Source organism: Polypterus senegalus, chromosome 15 (genome assembly GCF_016835505.1).
Source record: "Polypterus senegalus isolate Bchr_013 chromosome 15, ASM1683550v1, whole genome shotgun sequence".
Taxonomy (NCBI): Eukaryota; Metazoa; Chordata; class Cladistia; order Polypteriformes; family Polypteridae; genus Polypterus; species Polypterus senegalus.
In genome coordinates, this window is record NC_053168.1 from 29,706,170 (window position 1) to 29,728,514 (window position 22,345).

General features: G+C 35.5%; 1 protein-coding gene across 12 annotated transcripts in view; it reads right to left on the reverse strand.

Moving 5' to 3' along the window:
* The window catches only part of LOC120515784 (focal adhesion kinase 1), a 191,645-nt gene that overhangs the window by 55,776 nt on the left and 113,524 nt on the right, over positions 1-22,345 (reverse strand). For 6 of the 12 annotated variants that reach the window (XM_039737094.1, XM_039737086.1, XM_039737092.1 and 3 more), the window contains 7 exons: positions 17,626-17,723; positions 13,073-13,157; positions 12,714-12,814; positions 11,359-11,474; positions 11,147-11,247; positions 10,034-10,123; positions 8,238-8,442 (listed from right to left, as the gene is read on the reverse strand). In XM_039737094.1, the coding sequence (XP_039593028.1) occupies positions 8,238-8,442; positions 10,034-10,123; positions 11,147-11,247; positions 11,359-11,474; positions 12,714-12,814; positions 13,073-13,157; positions 17,626-17,723 (796 nt within the window). Of the gene's footprint in view, positions 1-8,237; positions 8,443-10,033; positions 10,124-11,146; positions 11,248-11,358; positions 11,475-12,713; positions 12,815-13,072; positions 13,158-17,625; positions 17,724-21,236; positions 21,255-21,652; positions 21,674-22,345 lie in introns of all 12 variants that reach the window. The other 6 variants (XM_039737087.1, XM_039737091.1, XM_039737085.1 and 3 more) reach the window with 2 other exon arrangements.

Here is a 22,345-nt window from a genome sequence, read left to right on the forward strand (position 1 = left end):
ACTCTTGGGGATCTTACCATGGGAACTGAAACCAAAATTCTGTCATAAATTACCTCTTTGAAGCAAGGGACATGAGAAATGGCCACAGTTTTCAGCCTAAGAAAAAAATGTGTACACCATTTCGTAGCTTTCTAAATAATTACAAATAGAGACTGGAGAAACAATTTGTTTATACATTTTTGACGCCTAAAAAAAATACTACAATCAAGTAGCTAGGAATAAGAAAAATTTTATAAAGTATCAAACAGTTCTAATTTTAAAAGCCATCACATTATATAAAACATTGACTAGAAATAAACAGCAGCACAAAAAAATGTAGAGAATATTTGTGTCTGTCCATTTAAAATGCCTAAGTTAGTATGATGAAAATATGAAGTTTTCTTAAAATGCACAAAGGACAAAGTGGAGTGCACCAACAGACTAAAACTTCAAATACTAAAGTAACGAATCCAGGATTTTATCTTGTTTAGCAGCCTATATACAGTCGTCTTCTTTTTTCGGCGCTTCCAGTTAGGGGTTGCCACAGCGGATCATCTTTTTCCATATCTTTATATCCTCTGCATCTTGTTCTGTTACACCCATCGCCTGCATGTCCTCTCTCACCACATCCATAAACCTCCTCTCAGGCCTTCCTCTTTTCCTCTTACCTGGCAGCTCTATCCTTAACATCATTCTCCCAATATACTCAGAATCTCTCCTCTGCACATGTCCAAGCCAACTCAATCTCACCTCTCTGACTTTGTCTCCTAACCGTCCAACTTGAGCTGACCCTCTAATGTACTAATATCTAATCCTATTAATCCTCGTCACACCCAGTGCAAATCTTAGCATCTTTAGCTCTGCTACCTATACACTGAAAAATTAAAAATGTGTTTCGCCTCAATCTAAAAATTTAAAAAAAAAATACATCTTGGCATGTATTATAGCTGAATAAGTTTTGTGTTACAATTTAAGCATTCCAAATTAGCTGAGAAGTGAACAAAAAGATAAGGCATCAGAATGTTCTCTAGGTTATGTGGCTTTCCCACCCATTCCATATTGCTAAACCTGTTACCATTACTTACCTCATCTCTCATGAGTAAGAAAATTCAACTAGTATTTGGCTGACATATTAAAGCATCATTCAAGATTCATATAAACTGGGATTGATTTTTTTCAAATCAACAAACTATCCATGTTAAAAAAAACGTTTACCCAGGGCAAGATATTAGGGCAGCTGGAGCCTAGTCCAGCAATCATTGGGTGCAAGTCAGAAACACCACCTGAACAGGTTGCCAGTCCATCATAGCATAAACATATTTATTTACACACACAGAGACTAGGACCAATTCAGGAACACCAATCTGCGCAACCTGCAAGTCTTTGGATTGTGGGTGGAAACTGGAGAAGTGGGGATAACACCAACAAACCTTTCTTGCTTATCAGCTTGAGAAACAACAACATTTTATATAATCTAAGTCAATGAACTTATTTTTTTTTGAGGCTGCTGCGTGTATGGTTCTAATGTTGCAAGGCTCTAGAGGACAGATTAATAATGTGATAATTCTTGCAATGTAAAAGGTGGCTACAGACCTTTCTTTGGCGTCTGGAAGAAAAATATATTAAACTTGTTTTCTCTTGGTAAGTGATTAGTTACTAAATTACTTACAAACACTCAAACTCAGTTATAACAGAAGAGGAGAACAGTGAGAAAAAGTGAGATGCAGGTGCTTCTGGATAGCAACAAACTCTGAAATGGAAGTAGTTATTGATAGCAGAAATGACCTGGAAGATGAAACATTTTCAACCATCCTGCCAAGGTGCAAGGTGAATGGAATTATGTAATTTCATTAATGCTTGCCTCCACATCCAGCACTTGACTTGTCCCACACTAAAAACTTGTAAAATCATCTCTGCACACTTTGCACTCATTAAAGAATGTGAAATGTCCCACTTCCACTTTTTTCTTTGATAATATTTACTATGCACAGAAAATCCCTCTTTTAGGAACAGTGGAGTTTTCATGTATCACTTTCGTTTGACGTTTGCATCTATGCTTAAGTCAATGCTTTGCAGATGCACTGTGTGCAAACAAGCACAAATCTCAATAATAATAAAAAGGCAATTAAATAGCAAAATACACTTATAATTTTTAATTTTTGAGTATTAACTTATTTTTAATATGAATATCTGAAGATGTGGTTTTGTATAATAGACAGCCCAAGCACCGTCAATCTTCTTTTATTCACAGTCAAGTTATTTAAGTGCTGTAACTTTCACAGCCAAAGGAAGATGGACTGTGGAGGCCTGTCTTTAGAGATTTTTATTTTATTAATCTTCTTACTAATTTTATACATAACTAGCAAAATACCCGCACCTCACAGTGGAAAAGTAGTGTGTTAAAGAAGTTATGAAAAAAAAAAGGAAACATTTTAAAAATAACGTAACATGATTGTCAATGTAATTGTCGTAGGCTTATTTAAATATTGAGAGTGACTTTGATGATTGTAAAGAGTTTAATTTATGATTGTAAATGTTGTGTATAAGAAATGCACATTTTTAGGATGTAAGGATGTCTTTGTAAATGATGTTTGCAGTTCTGCCCTCGGGCAGTAAAATGACCAAGCTGTCTGCTGAGCTTACTCTTGAGCATGCAACGTACAGTTGGCCATGTGAGAAGCAATCTTGTGTCAAGTCAATGGCAACCTTTTTTAGAGTATGGCTCTGTGACTTATTTATTATCATAGCGAAGCAGACTCTTACTGGAAATTGGATACCTTTGAATTGGAATGGGAGGTCCAAGGGTATGAGAGGGATGTGAGGAATAAATACAATCTCTCCTGAGTCAGTTCCAGTGAAGACAGTTGCCTCAATGAGGTTCTTGTGCAAAGATTTGATCTAAAGCCTGGTGCCGTTACAAAGTTTTGGTGGTTGTAAGTTTCGTAGTAACATAATTGATGCGCCGACCTTCAAAAGTAGACTATGTGGAGGAATGCCCGGAGGATTAAGAGTGTGAAGAAACTCTACCGGATAGTGTCCTCTAGTTCTACAACAGACTTAAATGTTTTTGTTTCAGAAGTTAGTTGGTGAAGTAAAATGGTATTTATATGTAAAGTCATGTCATTTTTTGGTGTTAGAATAGATCTCTCCCTCAACCATAAGACGTCCTTTTCATGTAGATTTCATAGGTTGGGGTAAACACTTTCAAAGGGTTGTTAGGAACATTGATTTTACAGTTCTGTTTAATTTAATTGCCATCACCTATTTTGATGAGGAGAGCAGCGAACTCTCCGTCTTTTCTGTCGCAGTTCAAGTAAATCCTCATGTTTATTCTTAAGGTAAGAACATAGGTCTTAGGCCATAGGTATGAAGACTTCAGACATGCTTTAACTTCATCTTCCTCTTGCGGCAACTGGTAAGGTCTGCCGAAAGTCTCCAGCCAGCAAGACTGTCAATCCTCATTTTTGTTGTGTTTCTGATGTCTTGTAGAGTCCTGTCTAAAACCTCAACACCTGTTCTGTGTGCCATAGTGCATTCATCCCATACAATGAGCTTAAAATCGCGCAGCACTTGCACCATGCTGCTCTGCTTGGATATGTTACACAAGGGGGAATCAGTATGGGTGAGGTTTAGAGGTAGCCCAAAAGAAGAATGAGCAGTCCTTCCACCCTTGAAGCGGTGGAGTAAAGAAGAAGGGAGCAGTGAGCATGACGAACAGCTGAGGAAAGTAAGGAAGCGAGTGAGGAGGCACACGAGCATGGGATGTCGTTAATGTATATAGGCAGGGAGCCAACCACACGGTAGGTGCGAGGACAGTGGCCATGCGGAAAAATGAAGGGGGACCGGGGGCGGCCCTTGTGTGTCTCTGCCATGAAATAAATCCTCTGTTAACAGTGGAATTACCAGAGCCTACGAAAAAACTCAAAGATCCGTCCCACCTTAAACTGCTTCTCACCTTACGTCAGCGTCATTTGTCCTTTAAATGTGTTGATAAGTAGCAAGCAGTCTTCTATCACATCACCCACCGGCACACAGTTTTCTCAGCTCAAGTCTGTTTACCTGCGTGTCAGTTGCTTGATCATTATTTGAAACACATGCATTTCATGTGTGTTCCGTGTCTAAAACGATCTATGTAAACACATTGCTAAAAAAGAAACGTTTTTCATATTTTAGTAATAATTGACAAAATGTAGACATGAAGTTTATAATGAATGATGCCACACTTTGACAAAAGGTACAAATATAACAGAACAAGTGCGATTTTATTCAAAAATATAACTGCAGAAAAACAACACGTGTTTGGGTGCGACATTGACACGCATTTACTACGACTGCTTTGGTGGTGCAACGGTATCAACTGTTGAATGGTAATCAAAACTTCACGGGTTCGATCCCCGATGAGTCCGTTTTGAGAAGTCAGCTGCTTTTACTCTTACTATTTTAGAATAAAAACATACATTTGATTTCAGTCTGTAACAGCCGGTGTAAATGTATGATACTTGTAAAGGTTCGCTTTGATTTTTTTTTTATTATTATTCAGTTTCATTCTCTCAAGTCGCGTTCACAATCCTCCTACCCTAAAATAACAAAAATATTTCTAAATGTCTTATAAAATCATACTGCTGTGTTTCTCTGAAAGCAGAATAAGAGAAGAGAAACAACCATCTAATTAAATTAAATCAGTTATTATTAATAAACAAAACATCAAACTTTGATTATAATGACAGACAGCTTTTATTAATCACCACTCATAGATAAAGCCCTGATATGGTCTGTGGTTAAGATGCAGATGTTTCAAAAACATTTTTAAAGGTGACAGACTTAAGGATAACTTCAGTACTTTTAAGTTGAAGATACTTCTTCACAAACATGGTATATATCCAAGTGTTCCATGGTTAAGTGTTTTCTATACATTTAAAAAATATCTTACCCGAAGTGGTGCTTTATAATGGAGGCAATGGGGCATGGAGCACCACCAGGAAATAAAAGCCTAACAATTGATGGAACATGTCCACTTAGGAGCAGGAAAAGTTTCAATATAAGAAAACATGCCATCTGTGTTTCTCACACATGTTTCTGACAAAAAAATGGAATAGTAAATAATCACTTTATCGCATATTCCAGGTACTATATTTCTTGAGGTAAGGATATGTTTTCTATTTGCCTGTGTGGTAATAGTGACTTCATAGGAGGAGTTTACAAATAAATAAGTGTAAATTAACACAATACAAAGCACATGGCAGGAAAATTTACTGTTATTTGGTCTAATGAGAGGAAACCACACCCTTGTGGTCAAAAGTTATTGTAGATGAAGACAAGAGCTGAAGTAATGTGCACAGCTGGTATTTTAAAAAGGTGGAATCTCATAACATTGGTTATTTTTTGTTTTTTTTGTTTGAAAATGACAGATAGAAGCTATTTTACATTGTGCGTGTCATCTCAAGGAATGAATCAATGCTCGATAACTTTGTCTTCAAAAATGAATATATTTTTTAAGCTTTTCTTTTCTAGTGGTGCTCCATGCCCCATTGCCTCCATTATAAAGTGCTAGTGCAGGTAAAAATTGTACTTTTTTAACTTACAGAGAATGCTTAACTTTAGAATGCAATTTCACATGGCAAATGCATATATATATCATATTTAAGAAGAAATAACTTTGACCAATCCAAACCTTTTATTTAACATTAAAGGTGTTGATGTTACATTGTTTGGATTATAATACCACAATACAACTGGAGTTATTTACATTTTATTTTGCTCTTGCCCATATTTTTTATATAGGAAAACCCGGCAATGAATATAGGCAATAAGAGCATCATGCACTCAAAAGGACCTGGTTTTAATACACTAATAAAAAATACATACAAAAACGCATCTTTATTATATATATTATTGAAATAGTTAAAGTAAATCCCAGGGGAAGAAATTACATCAACCTCTTATTAGAAAGATGACAGACATACTGGATTTATAGAATGGAAATGGTAAAGGATTTATAAACTGGAAATGGTAAGAATAGGTGGGCTTAATGAATTTTGAACACAGTAACGACAAAACAACTCATGATTTTTCATTGATGAAGTAGGTATATTCCTCGGCTTTGCATAAACTATCATGTCTTCTTTCACTTACATTTTTCAAGCTGAGATTTACATTAAGTAGTCTGGTTGATTGTCCTTACCTTGGCTGATCACTTCTACATTTTTTTAAACTAATATATGATATACTCATTTACTTTACTATAATAATATACAGCTGTATTCCCAATAGAAATATGAAGCCTTTTACAGCACTAAAGAAGGGCTCACAATGTTTTCCACTTTATTTGTCAGCAACATACTGTTACTGAGCAGGGACTAATGAGACTTATTTATATTTACTGCTCTGAAATTGCATGATTGAAATTTGTTAGAAGAAATCCACCTTTATAAAATGACAAGTGCCTGTGTGTCCCGTTGTTATACCTGTTATTCCAAAAGATGGCGCATCACAAGCATTAACACTGCTTTTACAATTTCCACACCAAATGGCATAAAATAGTGACATAGGCATTTCATATGCCATTCCAACAAATGATGCATCAAAAAAAGACTTTAATAATGCACTTAACTATAAATTCCAATTCTCTTCTTCTTTCTTCTACTTCTTTTTCCAATGTTAAGTGAGCTATGTCCTCTTTCACCTGACTCCAACTCATCTAGATGAATTTGCGCAGCTTCTTTTATCTTAGACCCAGGAGTACTCTTGGTGCTAGGGTATAGCCCATTGGAAGCACTTCTGGGTCAAGTGGAAGACCCACAATGTAAGGATCGTGGATCCCTGCAGCACCCACAGAACCTCTCCAGCCTGCCCTAGGGGACTACAGTTCCCAGCATGCTTTGCGGGTGTCCGTAATGGTGGTGTCAACCCAGACATGCTGCCACCTAATGTACTGGGGGAGCATGTAGTCTTAACAGTTTGTCTCCACCTGTTCCATCACACTGGCCTCCCGGCTGAGTATTGTTCCATGGTCCAAATGTGCTGGGATGCCAGTGTACCCATTTCCACACTGGCATCTTGTGCCTGTCTCCTGGCCTAGGCAGGAGGTTTCTCATATCCTGTGTTTCTAAAGGGCTGGACTCCCGTAAAGGTAAGGAACCTTGCCCCATATTGGTTGGGACACCTGTCATGTGCAGTGTTTATCACATACTACAGGCATTACAAAATATATTCCAATAAATGGTGTACTGCAAACATTAACATTGAGGTCTACATAGATTTACTTAAATTTCAAACCATTTTTGATGGCTTGCACAGTCTAAAGCTTACAGTATAGTGGATTAGTCAGGATTTTTCTTTTGTTATTTTTATTTATACACAGGCTTACAAACTTTGTATGGCATTGAATTGTTTCAGCAAATACCATCAGTTTAATCTTGACAGCACTTTTTTCATTATTAATGGCTACATACTGCTTTTTAAAACACAGGGTTTGAAGCAACAGTGACGTTACAGTCAAGCAGCAGGCAAACAAAGTAGACAAAGTGTCAGTCTAGTGACACAGACACTGGAAAATGTTGTGTGGGCACACTAAACATTGTCAACTTTCTTGAAAATGGATTATGTAACAAAAATAAAGTGAGTTTTTTTTTAAATAGATATTTTAATATGCGTATCTGTTCTTTGTACCACCATTTACTTATACAATATACTACTACAACTGCGCCACAATAAGATATACCATTGTCCTGAGATTTGTGTTCTTATTGAGCCACGGATAAGACATTTAGAGAACTCTCATTAGAGATGTAAAGGCACCAATTGCAAATATTCAAAAGAACTGGAGTAGCTATACTTAAAAATTGTCATAGGATTCCAAGTTCCTAGACATTCCTTTCCATGTGATACATTTTGATCTAGAAAAACAATGCTTCAGAGCAATCTGATAAGGTAGACACATGTGGCATGTATTTGTAAAGAGTTTTCCATCAGATCTCATCAATGACATTTGTTCCCTCTCCTGGTTGTTGACTTAGGAATGAGAAAAGCATGCAATTCAACTAAATGAAACTGAGATACTAATTAAAATCTTATTACTATTCAGTAAAATGGCATTACAGTTGGAATTAATTATGAAAGCAATATGCTTTGTTGTAGTAATCTCAAAAGTTCATCTTATTCTTTGCATGGCTTATATTCTACTGAAGGTAAAAAATTTTACCCAAGAAGTCTCTTGCAAGACCTGCTCTAAATATTTTAAAACATATGCAAGAACTTACCTCAGCTGTGCTTTAAGTTCTGTAAACCGTGGTCTTTTGCTAGGGTCATAGGCCCAACACTTCGTCATAAGGCTGTATAGGGTAGGAGGACAGTTATGAGGCATAGCTAGGCGTTCTCCATTTTCAATCCTGCCAATTACATCATTATTCTTCACACCCTGAAAGGGTTTAACGCCATACATGAGGATTTCCCACATACAAACACCTGAAAAGGAAAGAAAACCAAGATCCATCCATTTGTTTTCTATTCCACTCATCCTGCTGAAGGCTGTGGTGGTATCAAGCCAAGTGGATGTGAATGTCAAACCTCCAACACATGCTTGGTTATTACTAGGTCATATGTATTATGAAATACCTCAAAAACATGCCCTGGATTCTGTCTTCTTCGAAAATATCAAGACTAGGACAATGCCAATCAAACATAATTAGTAGTTATTCATCAATTGCCCGGACCACCTTAAATGGCTCCTCTATTTATAAACATGGCTCCTCTGTTTATAACCAGAAGCAACTACCATCAAATTCTCTTGGATTTTGGTTCACCAATTCTTGCCATGGGAAAAACCAGTATGACTAATTATAGCTTTTCCTCTAAATATAGTTTATGGAAGGAATGATGGCTGAGAAAGAAAGACAGACAAAGAACGAGAAAGACAGAATGAAAGAGAGAGCCTGTCAAACAAGCTACTAACTAAACTAAATTCTATAAAACATAGCTGCCAAATAATACACTTATTGCTACAATAGTACAGCATAAATAAATTGGGGAGTTTAGCACAATGGAGCTGCTTTATGCAAGGCAGTATGTTATGCACAATCTCCCGATGTCCTCCTAAAATACAGTTGCTTAACGTAAATATTCATGTGACAGCCTATAGAATTTCAAGTGTACACTCAGTCAGAGAGAAAACAAAATACACTATCACATCAGTGATGAGCTTCATTCAGCACACATCTTTGTCTTTTTTCATGTACAACTAGGTTATGTGCATAGCTTATACTCAAGAAACATGAGTTTAAATACCAACATGTGCTTCTTTTTATTTAAATTGTAATTATATTTGCATACTAACTGTCTGAGAAATGTAATTTACCAAACACAATAGGAATTGTAGAAAATGATACAAATCCAGTGATATAATAATGTCACAACAATTTAATTGCTTAAAGCTTTGCACTGCCAGTAGAGGTATTTTCTACAAATATATTTTAGAAACTGCCTCATTCCTTAGAAAGTGCCTCATTTTTGTAATTTACCTTTAAATTTAAAAAAAAAAATTATGATCTTACAATGCAGCAGTTGTGAACTTCAGCCTTTTGTTTACAGAACTTTACCATATTTTAAACTAGCTGTCATATTTAATAAAATCAGGCATTAAATTCAAATAATTTATTGATCACAAGCTCTAGGCATACATATTGACAATAAACTATTATTATAAAAACAAGGCTCAATATATATGAAGTAACTTATAGTTTTCTAGATAAAGAATATACTATGTCAGAATACATTATACTGAAGTGTATGTCTGCAGTGGTTGTTCTTTATTTGGCATTGATTTTGGTCCTATTATGTAATACCATTTTAACAGTTCACTTGAACAAAACTGTGCCCATAAACACATAACAGCATCACATTTTCCCATCTTGTTTCTTCTTATTACTGCAGCATCATAGCAACAGTACTAACTAGTTCAGGGAGCATTGATTACTAGTTGACTGGTTATGAAATATTTGTAATGTTTGATACTGTAGAGACATTTTAAGAAGCTGTAATATGGGCACTATGAACTTACCAAACATCCATACGTCACTGGCTGAAGTAAAGCGTCGAAAGTTTATTGATTCTGGAGCCATCCATTTAATAGGTAGTTTCCCTTTAGATGCTGCAAATACAGACTTGGTCAGTTAAGAAAGTAGCTCACAAGAATCTAACACTTAGGCTTTAGGTAGTCAAAGCATTCACCTGAGATAATCCCATACCTTAAATAAACCCAAGGAAAACTGGCATTTATGTTTTGTTTAATATATTTCACATTAAAATTGTATATTCTCTGCAAAATAACCTATCATATGTTTAACAAAGTAACCCTCATGGTTATTTGTAACAGAAACATTGGAATTGTTGTTTGCACTGGTTCACTCAATAGCAGGAAGAAAAATGCCATCCTTTTGTTTTTTCCCATTTGCAGAACATGTTTACAAAATATTTCTTACTAAAATGTAAAACATTGGAAGGTAAGACTGGGGGGTTACATTTTGAAAAAAGAACCCATGAATCTAGCTGCAGATAGATGCATTTTTGTCAATGTGAAAACAGACTTGATGAGAAATAAATGAAGCACTGGACATGCTTAATCCACAATAAGATTTTAGAGCGGCAAAACAGCTAAACAAATGTATATGCTAAAGCTAAAAAAATCTGCCCTTGGTATACATTCTTCCTTAACTACAATTTCTTTGTGTTGCACAGCTCACAATAATATAACTACTGCAAATATATAATTATTCATTCATCCAATGATATGAAGAAAGCTTTCAGTGGTGCCTGAAATATTCTTGCTATTTTAATTTAGTGAATGTTCATGTAGAAGTGGGTCCCTTTGATATATTACTTTACACATAATGTGTAGATATGCATTACAAGCAGGTAAAGTGATCATTGTCGTGTAACATCTTAGTGGTTTTCCCTGTCCAACTTATCTTTACTATTAGACCATCTGATAATTTAGGGTATTAATTCAGAGGACAAATGGCAGGCAGAAATCTTTGTTTTTAACTGAACTGGGAACAGGTCTGTTTTTTGAAATCCTTACTTTAGAGTTTTAAAAAATGAAAACAGCTTAGTTCATTATAAATTTCTGGAGTATGTTTATGTCACTTAACACATTATTTTGAATAAAGAGTACCTTTGTAGTAGGAGCTGTCTTCCATGTATCTTGACAGACCAAAGTCCCCCAATTTTACACAGTCGGTGGAAGAAACAAGGACATTCCTTGCAGCAATATCCCTAAGAAGAAAACATTTTCAAATTTACACGCTAATTATCCTTGTGTTAACAAACTACAAGGGGGCTTCAAATTAAAGCGTGAATTTAAAACATTATTGTCATTCTTCTTACCTATGTACAAATCGTTTACTTTCAAGATAGGCAAGAGCTGTGCTGAGCTGGTAGGCAAAAAGAATTAATGAGGCCAAGTCCAAACTATATTTTCTTACTTGTAGGAAAGATCGCAGCTGTGAAAAAGTAGGAGGAAAAAAAGACGAACTGCATAAATCTGGAGATAACTGAATTGGAAGTAATATAAGGAAATCCAATCACTAAAATAAAAAAATAACTTCAACCATAAGCAGTACCAATATGTTTCATTTATATTCATTTATACTTGGTACTAAATGAACATTACAATGAAATGTGATAGAGTTGTTGTCTTATATCACTTGAATTTCAAACAGAATGCTAAAATGTGAAAAGTCTACTTAAATCTGTATAAGCACTTTCAAGGACTGGTATTATGCTTGATATTTTTAATGCATCTACCCTGAACATAGATTAAAAAAAATAACCACAGTAAAAGTCACCAAAGAATCAAAATAAACAATTTAATTAAACATCCAGCTCTACCTTGGTCTTAAAACTTGAGATTGCACCAATAATTATTAAAACTCAGGCACACCTTAAATTATTAGAAACTGGAATCAGAAACAACTCGAGAAGGAATATGTTTTACAAATTTTATTTTTTTATTTTAGTTGAACAAGCTACCTTTTCTTTCGAACAATGTCTAGTATTATAGATAGATGTGATTCTTTTAAGTTGCTTATTGACTTTCATGTTTTCATTGGTTTCAGTTTCTGACCTGGTTTTAATGTTGCTGTTGAGTTTAATAAGCATTCACTTTGGTTCCATTTGCTAAAAGTTACAAAAAGCAAAAAACAGATCGACACAAAGAATGTGTGGTTATCACAATGTTTGACTACAAAAACGAAAAATTAAAAGATCACATTTTAAATTATGTCTGCCTGTATACTGTAGTGGGTTTATCTGCACACTTGGGTACACTGGAAACATCAAACCAAATAATTATGAATGAAATGAAATTTCTGCTTTTAGGAATAACAAATTGTATGTTAATGTTTTCTTGTGTGCTTAACCTAATTCTAAGTGACACTGAGTCAAAGTCTATCCCAATAACACTGAGCACAAGAAATGAACCAGCCCTGGGGATACTGCTAGTAAACTCATAAACACCTACACAATAAGCAAAGCAACAATTGCAAAACAGGAGAGGGTAATAAATCAACCTAAATAACCAAATAGAAAAACACTCGCCCCATTTGTATTTACCATTTGAAATAAATGCAGAATGATATGATGAGGTCTTGAATAGCAAAATAAAATTTATTCCCCATATTCTCTATTTAAATATAAGCATTTTTTAGAGTTCATTTTAAATGTGTTTTGAAAAAATATACCTCTCCAAGTGTACATAGCTCCATAATGATCCACACAGGATTCTCTGTTATTACTCCAATTAGCTTGACAATGTGAGGGTGATCGAATTGTCGCATAGTTACTGCAAGTAAGGAAAAAGTACAAATATTCATAGATCAACAATTATGTCAAAAGCATAACAGGCCCATGAAGAGAAACACTAAAGAAAAAATATAAAATATATAGATCTTTTTCTAAATTCTACTAAGACTTGAAATATAAAGAGTAGTTTAGCATTTTGTGGTAGTAACAAAAAAGTATCAGAAAAAGATAACTTAAACCAACAAACTAAAAACAAGACACAACAATGATGAAATAAGAATCAGAAAACACCACTTACAAGCTTCCTGCAAAAATTTCTCACGTACACTATCAGATGTACAGTTTTTGCATGTTTTAATAGCCACTGACAATGTGGGATTTTCCTGAATAAAAACAAAGAAATAAGAATAATTAAATTTCCACTTATTAGAACTGCATAACTTCATAGACTATGTTTGATATGCTTTATGTAGGCTAATTAAATTAATTTATTAAAACAATGTCTTTTATCATAATTAGGGCAACAGTTTTTTTTTTAATGCACACAGACTTAAACTCTTGTGAAGACTTGTCATCACATAAAATCATAGGAGATATTGTATATTCAGATCATTAAACTTTTTTGGCATCTTTTAAAATTATTTCTGAAGTTTTACAATGCAGTTTAAAAATAAGATCATTGCTGAATGTAGGCTATTATATAACGTGACAGGTTTTGCCTTTCTATAGCATAAAAAAAAACCATAAAAAACTATAAGATGCACTCCAGCAGCACTGACAGACAGTGGACTGTGTTACGTATATTCAAACAGTCAGTGGATGATAAAAGGACACAAAATGTAAGAGATTAACATGCATCAATGGTGCATTTCAAGCCAACACAAGTGAGGACTACAATAAAAGAACGAACAAGAAAATCTTAATTTACAAAAGTAAAACTCACGAAAGCATCAATATCATACAAATGCACAATTATCAGTTACAATTGGGACCTACATGGAAAACTACAGCTAGCTATTTTGGAGGTAGAAAAAAAGTGAATTCCCAGGTGGTAACTTTGTAATAAATCTTTGTAAAAAATCATGGAATGGGTATAAGAAAATAACAGAAATGGAGAACATCTGTTTTATACCAAAAAAAGTAAAATATGGCTTTGGAAAAATTTGGGAATATTGCTATGAATCACACATACTGTATGTAATCGATATTAAGAAATGGAAAATGTCGAAAGTAGCAGCAATTTAATTTAAAGTATAAAAAGGTATGTTTATGTGTGAAATTTACATACTTTTTTATCTGGGGCTGTATTCTTGTTATTTCTTCCACAGAGGCATTATAACAATGTACCAATAGGTTATTATAAAAATAGCAGCATGCATTAAACATGTCTTGACAGATTCCAGTAATACAATACAGATATCAATAAAGGACTCTGTATATATTGAAGGGAAAATTCAAAACAAGTTCTAAAAATTGATTTGTTATAGGTCTTTAGAGAGAAAATAAATTCTACAAATTTAATCTGTGGCTGACTAATCCCCAATCAAAAAAAGTTACAGTAAGGAACATACATTTAAAGCACACTTGCAGCCATGAAGGTGAGCAATAAAAGCTCAAAGTGTAACAAAGGACACAATACCCCTGGAATTATTTAAAACAAAGTACATTTTAGGAAGCAAGCATTAGCCAATCTAAAAATGAAAAATAAAATTGTGCTGCAGGACCTGGTTTGTATGTACTGACAGACACATCCAATCAGGATGTGGTGTTACTCTAACTAAAAGTCCTGACTCTAAGCTTAACCAAAACCAAACTAATAGGAGTACGATAAAGTTGGCACAGTCTAGGCTTTTAGTGGCATATAAGGCCTGTTAAGACAGCAGATTTAACATGGATGCAAAAAAAAACCTCCACCTTCACTGCATTTCTTGAGAAAATTGCTTAACTGCAGCTCATAACATTCTTGGTCAGTTCTGTACTTCACCTGATAACAAAGGTGTAAATCAGAGCTGAAGTGACATCTTCATAGACTCCTTCAGACATTAAGGTATCAAATCGACACCCAACTCAAACAAAGAGCTGGAATTCAACTAGTGGCAAATTTGAAGGACAAAATAACACATGCTGTGAGCAGGCACTGGTTTATATAACTAGAAGTGACACTGGTCCTATCATTACAGGTTACACCCTTCCTTAAAAATTTACTAGATTAATCTCTTCTCTGGCACTCTCTAGAACTTATTCTCTCTGAAGCCTAAAAGCTGATGAGCTTTGACCTCTTTGTAGAGCTGAATGCAGATGATCTCTTCTCTTTGTGGACCTGAAAGCTGACATCCACTCTGACAAGCCAAGCTCTCTGCCAGAAAATGAGCCCACATCTTTAGTGTGGCCGAGCTGTGGACCTGGGCCGCCAGTTGCACAAGGTTGGCAGTAGCATGGAGCCTTCCTGTACAGCTGGGGCTTATGGGTGTGGAATGTGGTATAGCGGGTCCACAGCTCACATCAAAGGCCATTTTTTATTTATTTTTTTTAAATAACTAATTGCCACACTCACGGCTTAGCCAGGGGGCGTGGTGGTGTGTGGCTGGAGCAGTTCCTGGGGAATTTGTGAGGTGGGCATTTCTCACCTAAGTGCGCAGGTGAGAAACCGTTCGCATCCATAATTGTTCCCGGGAGCTGCTGCTTGCCACAGCTGTCACATCCCCGTTACAAATAGAAGTGTGAGGTGGCTAAGGGGAGGAAGAAAAAAAGAAAAAAGAGACGGAGGTTGCAGGAGAAGAGGGTAGCAGGAAGCAGGAGGAGAAAGTCGGAGCAGGAAAGCAAACGAGCGAGCGAGCGAAGGCTCGCAGGCAGCTGGACTGTGAGCCGTAGCAGGGTGTTTGGCCAACACCTAGGGCAGTAGGTAGTGGTCGCTCCCTTTGAGCACTTTTGGAGGAGCAGGAGTGACTGGAAGAAGAAGGATGGCTGGCCGCGTTACGCAGAGAAGGCAGCGGGAATCGGGAGACTTGGAAGGTGGATTCACTAGCGTGAGTGTTCTGGCCGTTGGGGAAAAACCAAGTCTCGGTCTGGAGAGTGCTGAACCCAAACCAGGGATTGGGAAGCTTCCAGACCAGAAAGCAGAAGGAAGGCCAGCTGCAGGTAGGGTGGCTCCCCTGGTGCATAGCCGTGCTTGTTTATAAAAAAAGACTGCTTCATGTCATTGTTTTAACCTCGTTGTTTTAAAGGGTTGTTTTCTTTCTATTGTGTTTTTAACCTCCACCCTTCACTTGTTTTTATGGATTATTTATTTGAACACGTTTGAGATGCACTGTGCTTTATTTATTTGGACACTGTTTGGTTTTGTTGTTTTTAATAAAGGTACTTTACACTTTTGCACCATTTCCTTGCTCCATTTGCTGTGCCTTACTGCCTAGCTCATCGGCGACATTACCAACGGTGTTGGGTTCAAGGGCTCCCAGAAGACAGAAGGGGGAATGGAGCAAGCCTGCATCGTCACAACATCAGCATCTAAATATTTATGAAGTTGCAGATGACACAACAAAGAGCCTAACTGAGAAAAGCACAGTACACCACCAACAATGGACTGCATCGTAAACAGAAAGCCTGCACTCTAATGGAAGAGTTTTCAACTTGAAGCTGGAGCAACAACAGCATCTTCTAAACACAAAATCAGACATTATCCTTAAGGATATGGTATTGTAAAACTGTTTATCTATGTCAAGATAAATTAGAACACTAAATAGTAAGCAAACAGCCAGGCTCTTCTGTGTTATATGTTGGACTGGCTCATCTGTTTTGTGTTCTGTCTTTAATGTCAATATATACAGTATGCAGCTGTTATATTTCTATAATCCTTGTTGTTTATCAATAAATTGTATCATTCTGCTTCTTAAAACAAGTGTGTTTCAGTTACCTTGATGGCTGAAAACCCCCAAAAACTGATAATTAAATGAGCTAAAATTCTCTCTTTTGTCTACATTTTGGCATCCTTCTGGAATGGTCAAATTAAAATTTCTTCCTTTTCCCTACATGGGCCCCCAACAATGTTACCCGCAAACCAGAGATGGTCTTTATAGTTATTTTCTCCAAGATGCAGACTAACATCAAGATGAAAGAAAAACAAAATGCAAACCAAACTATAAGCAAATAAACAGCCTGGACAAAGACAAACAGCACCATAAAGATGGGGTCTAGCAGTTCCAGAATAGTATCAGGTAAAAACAGACCAATTCTGCAGATCATCTCTTTTAAACATCAATCACTGCTATATCACAGGCTGCATGAGCAGCAAGCACAGTCTGTTTACAGATGGTCACTTGAAGTATTGTGAAAGTAGGAAGAGCAGTGCATAGTGATCAACAAAAATAAAACGCAGGCCAATGGCATTACTGGTGAAACCTCACAGAAAGGAGACACATTTATGAGAATATCTTGTGCAGCCAGTGTTTGAGCAGATGACTCAGCATGTGTATGAAGGTTTCCTCTTTAATATTTTTTGGCAAAAAGTAGCATGAGAGACCAACATTTACTACCCTTTTTAGCAAGCAGTACAGAGAATGCCTTTCAAAACATGTGGCCAATTTCTGTATTAATAAATTGAAACTCACAACTTGCCTTATTATTTTATGCTTTGCTAACAAAGAAAAAATGTTTTAAAAATATCTGCAGAGTGACAGAATATAGCAGCTGACTTTAAGACAAAAATATTACTTAATGAGTATTCAGCACCACACCAAAGCTTGGAAATATAAATAACTTAAGTACTTTATTTGCCTTTATAAACGAGAAAGGCTCAGAAAGAGGAAAATAGGTTACCAAAATGCTGGTGCCTTACACACAATATGAACTCACTGGACTAATGTACACTCCTTGGTGAACATCTCCAAACTGCCCTTCTCCAATACAGCGACCAAGTTCAATTCTCTCTCGTTGAATTTCATAATCCCTAGCTAAAAAAATGAGGGAAAATTTTTTTAAATGTGTTCATGATTAATGACTCAGTGTCCAGTAAGTAAATTAAAATCTTTATTAAACTTGATGTCATTATTATTATGTTCAATAAAATAATTATAAAAAAAAAAAAAAGCATAACTGTAGTGACCACTAAAAAACAGAGCATAACATGCAGGTTTTAATATACTGGGTGAGCCAAAAAAAGCAACACATTTCAAATGTTTATTCTACACAAATGCTAAAAAATAAAATGAATTTCATTACGACACAAGAAAAGGGCACACAAAATAGATTACATTTTTTTCAATGTGTTTTAAAAATGATGTCTTCAAGGATGTGGCCATCATTAGCGATACACTCTTCGAGACTATTTCTGAACACTCGCATGACTCATTCTGCCATTTAAATTGAAATAGTGATGATTTTGTAGCGAATAGCGTCTTTGATGGTTTCAAGGTTTTCAGGTTGGTGTGTGTATAACTTTGACTTGACATACCCCACAAGAAGAAATCACATGGAGTGAGTTCAGGCGAATGTGAAGGCCACCCGACATTGCCACGCAGGGAGATCAGGTCAGCATCACCAGAAACATCTCCCGCGAAACTTGCATGGATCTCAGTGCCATATGAGCTGCTGCTCCATCCTGTTGAAACCAGGCATCCACCACATACATTTCTTCTAGTTGGGACTGCAAAAAGTTCTCAAGCATTTCAATGTAACATTCTGAAATGATGGTGACCGTTGCTAACACCACCCCCATAAAACGGCACCCCAAATTGTAACACGTTCACTGTGCAGGGGTCTCTGATGAAGTTCACAAGGGTTGGTTTCGGCCCAACAGAGAAAGTTTTGCTTATTTACACAACCATTCAAATGGAAATGTGCCTCGTCGCTGCACATGACTATGGCATGTTGACGAATGGTTTGCAGAATGTTTGCGCACAACTCTCTATGGCTCTCACAGTCTCTCTCAGTGAGTTCCTGCACTACCATCATTTTGTATGGATGGAAATTAAGGTCCTCATGCAAAATCCTCCTCATAGACATTTTGGAAATGCCCAAGTCAGAAGCATGTTTGCACGTTGAACATTTAGGAGGCTACAAAATTGATGCCCTTACAGCTTGGATGTTTTAAGGACGGTTGGGAGATTTTCTATTCAACGTTGTACCTGTCTGTCTAAATTCAGCCACCCACATCACTGTTAGGAGGAATGCTGAAGTGTGTTCAGAAGGCACTTTGCATAGTGATGACAAGTTTGTTGTTTTTGAAGAACGGTTCGACAGCAAAAGCACAGTGTAAATCGGACAAAGGCATGTTGCAGACTGAAAACATGGGATCACCTATTAAAAGGACCCCCCCATCCCAACCCACTTGGCTGCCTCTATCTCGAACAAAGACCATGAGAAATGTGGTACTTCATTTTGGCTCACCCTGTATTAATTTTTATAAAGGATTTAATTAATAAAAATTACTGGATGCACTATGGCAGCTACGTTAATATGCACAAGAGAGTTTCTTTCGAATAATTTTTTATAAGAAATGTAATCTTATGATTTACTGAAATCCTAACATAAAAATTAAGCAAATTTTATCTCAACTCAAACATTACCAATTTAGTTTTGAAAATCATTTTGACTTTTTAAAAGCACAAACATGCTGAACAACAATCAATACATAAGAACACAGTCATTTTTTGCATATATTACTAAGCCACACATTAGATACAAAAGTATTTTTTAAGGATCTTTATCATTATACTATCAATGTCAGCCTTTTTCACATATGAAATTTACTTTAGACACTGATTAGAAAAATCAAACAAAATTCTGTTAATTTTAAAATTCTATTTCTCCCAAAAATCTCAATTCCCTCTCATCCAGATAAAGTAACTATGGCTCGCAATTGCCAGCTGGTCAAAGATAAACAGAATTAACGAGTTTCTCAATGCTGAAAAAAGATTGATAGATGAATAAGAAATGCAAAATATAAGAATACAAATTTTACACACATTTCTCCTACACTAATATGGCTTGCCCATGACTTTTAAGGCACAAATGAAATCAGATGTTTTGCTTATTATTTATTGACAGCTTGTAAGATAGTCATCTCACAGGATAAATGCTATGAGCACAGCTTACAAGTGTGCAGCATCCATAACTCCAAGGGTTTATTTATTCTGTGCTGTAATTTCAGTATATTGAGAAGACTGGTGGTGGTTTCTGACACAAACAAGCCTATTTTTCTTATTTTGCAATTTCAACAATGGCTACTTTACTGCCAGGCAAACGGTCAAACCAACAGCTCAAATCACAGAAAAAAGGGTATTAACTTTCATTGCTACAGTAAATACAATTAAATATAACACTGAAACTTTTTCTGTTTTTGGGTAACCAAGACTTATTTTTTCTTTAAACCCCACTCAAAATCAACCACTTAACTTTATCATCTGGATGTCCACCACTTAACTTTATCCTCAGGAAGTCCACCACTTAACTTTATACCATTTTAGGTTATTCGCCAGACTTGAACTGGTAAAATTTAAATAAAAACTGGAAACATCATGTGTTCTAAAATGGTTGACCAGTAGATCATATGTTTGAGTGTATCATGCATTTACACCAATTAAAGTAGACAAACTTGGGCATTTTGAACAAAAAATAGGGTAAAAAATGTATGTTAATAAGTTTACTGCAGGTTAATTGCTATTACAAAAGATGACTACAACTGGTGCAGTATTTTGTTTCAAGTGGCTATGGGAGATGTTCATACTTAAATGTCACACATTAGTGGATCTACTAACTAAAACATGTATCTAAGTAACATCTAATTTATCTTTAATTTATCTAAACATTTTATTTGTAGCACTAAAGTGTAATGATTCTTTTTGAAATTTCCCAGTAAACCACATTTTATTATACTGTATTAACTTCACTTTTTGTTAATATTTTTTAGATGTACTATGATGATAAATGGTAACAAATTGTAGACACTAAAGTAAAAACTAACACTAGCATTTGAGCAGAATAGTAATAAAGTATAAAGCCTTTTTAATGCAATTAAGGTTTAACACTAGTATTAAAATAAGACAGATTAATGTACTTGTAATGTAAGTCAAAGTCATGCCTTATAATAATTGGGAAAGGCTGCTTATGTTGCAACAAAGCAGTACATTTTTAAAGTTGCAACATATTGCAAACAGAGTTGTTCCCTAAAATGTGTCATTTTTAATTTGGAAAAATGTGACTGTGGTGTTTTCCAAGCTGATATGACAAATGATGAGATGAAAATGATCAAGTGAATATGTGGTGTGTCAAGGATTGAGAGGAAGAAAAATGTTGAAGACAGAAAGGCTTGGTGTGGCGGTGATAAGTGCTACGCTGAGAAGAAACACACCAAGGTAGTTTGGGCATGTGGAGTGATAGGCAAAAGATGACTGTGTGAATACAATGCACTGTGAGGGCAGTGCATGGGATGATGCCCAGAAAGAGACCAGAAGAATGAGTCTCACCCTTAATAATGCCCAGGACTGCAGAAAATGGAGGAAGCAAATAAGGGGTTCACTGACAAACCTGGGTGAACCCAAAAAATGTACTATAACTGTGTTACAATGACGATGATGACTTTTTTGGTACTGATCAGCAATTCCAAAGACAGCAGATAAGAGTTGAGAACAGACAGTTCCATGAAGGTCAATGGTAACTAGGCTTTGCTCTGCCCTATATTCTTTAAATAAAAATCCCTCCACATGTTCTTTTTCTATAAATGTAAAGAATAAAACTGTTAAGACTATGTATGGAGTAAGTGTTCAAAATGTACAATTCAGAAAATAGTTAAATAAAGACAACAATGAAAACTTAAAAATCAAAACATTCCATCTATTATACAACAAGCATAAGCAACAGGAATAAATGGGGAGCCCGTTACCTTCATCTAATCCATAGCTTTCTGAAGTGCAAGTATTGAAAGGAAAGATTAAAGATCTTGTTTTTAGTAAACATAAAAACAGAATTCTCTTGATTCTTATTTAGAAACTACAAAAAACAATGATTTTCTAAACAGTACTAAAATTAATTAGTAACAAAGATTCAGTTTTGTACAGATTTTATGTTTACATATATGCACCAGTTAAAGCTGTCCAAAAGAAAGCCACTCAAAATAAAACAATGTATAAAAGGAACATTTGATGGAAAAAGTAAATGTGCCCCTTCCAATTTTAATTAATTGGTTTTACTCATAACTTTTTAATTAAATAAAATACTATTTTGATATGAATTCTCAAAAAGGCACTGCATGTTATATTAAGAAATGTAATTCAGCAGGGCATAAAATTACAATTTAATCTAAAATGACCGGAAATAAATTGTCAAGCCTTGGATAATTGTTAAACGTTTCTCTGACACATCTGGTAGAGAGAAACGAAATTCTGAAACAGAAATATCAACTAATTATTGGGGTGAGAAACACAGCCAAGGGAATAATTTCAAGTCACAAGGAAACTTGCACATTTTTATTTTTAAATTTTAATAAAGACGCTAGCAAACAAGCTGAAGAAACCAGCTTAGGAAACCCCGTTTCAATAGGTCATATTAAGTAATTTAGTCTAAAAATTATCTGCCC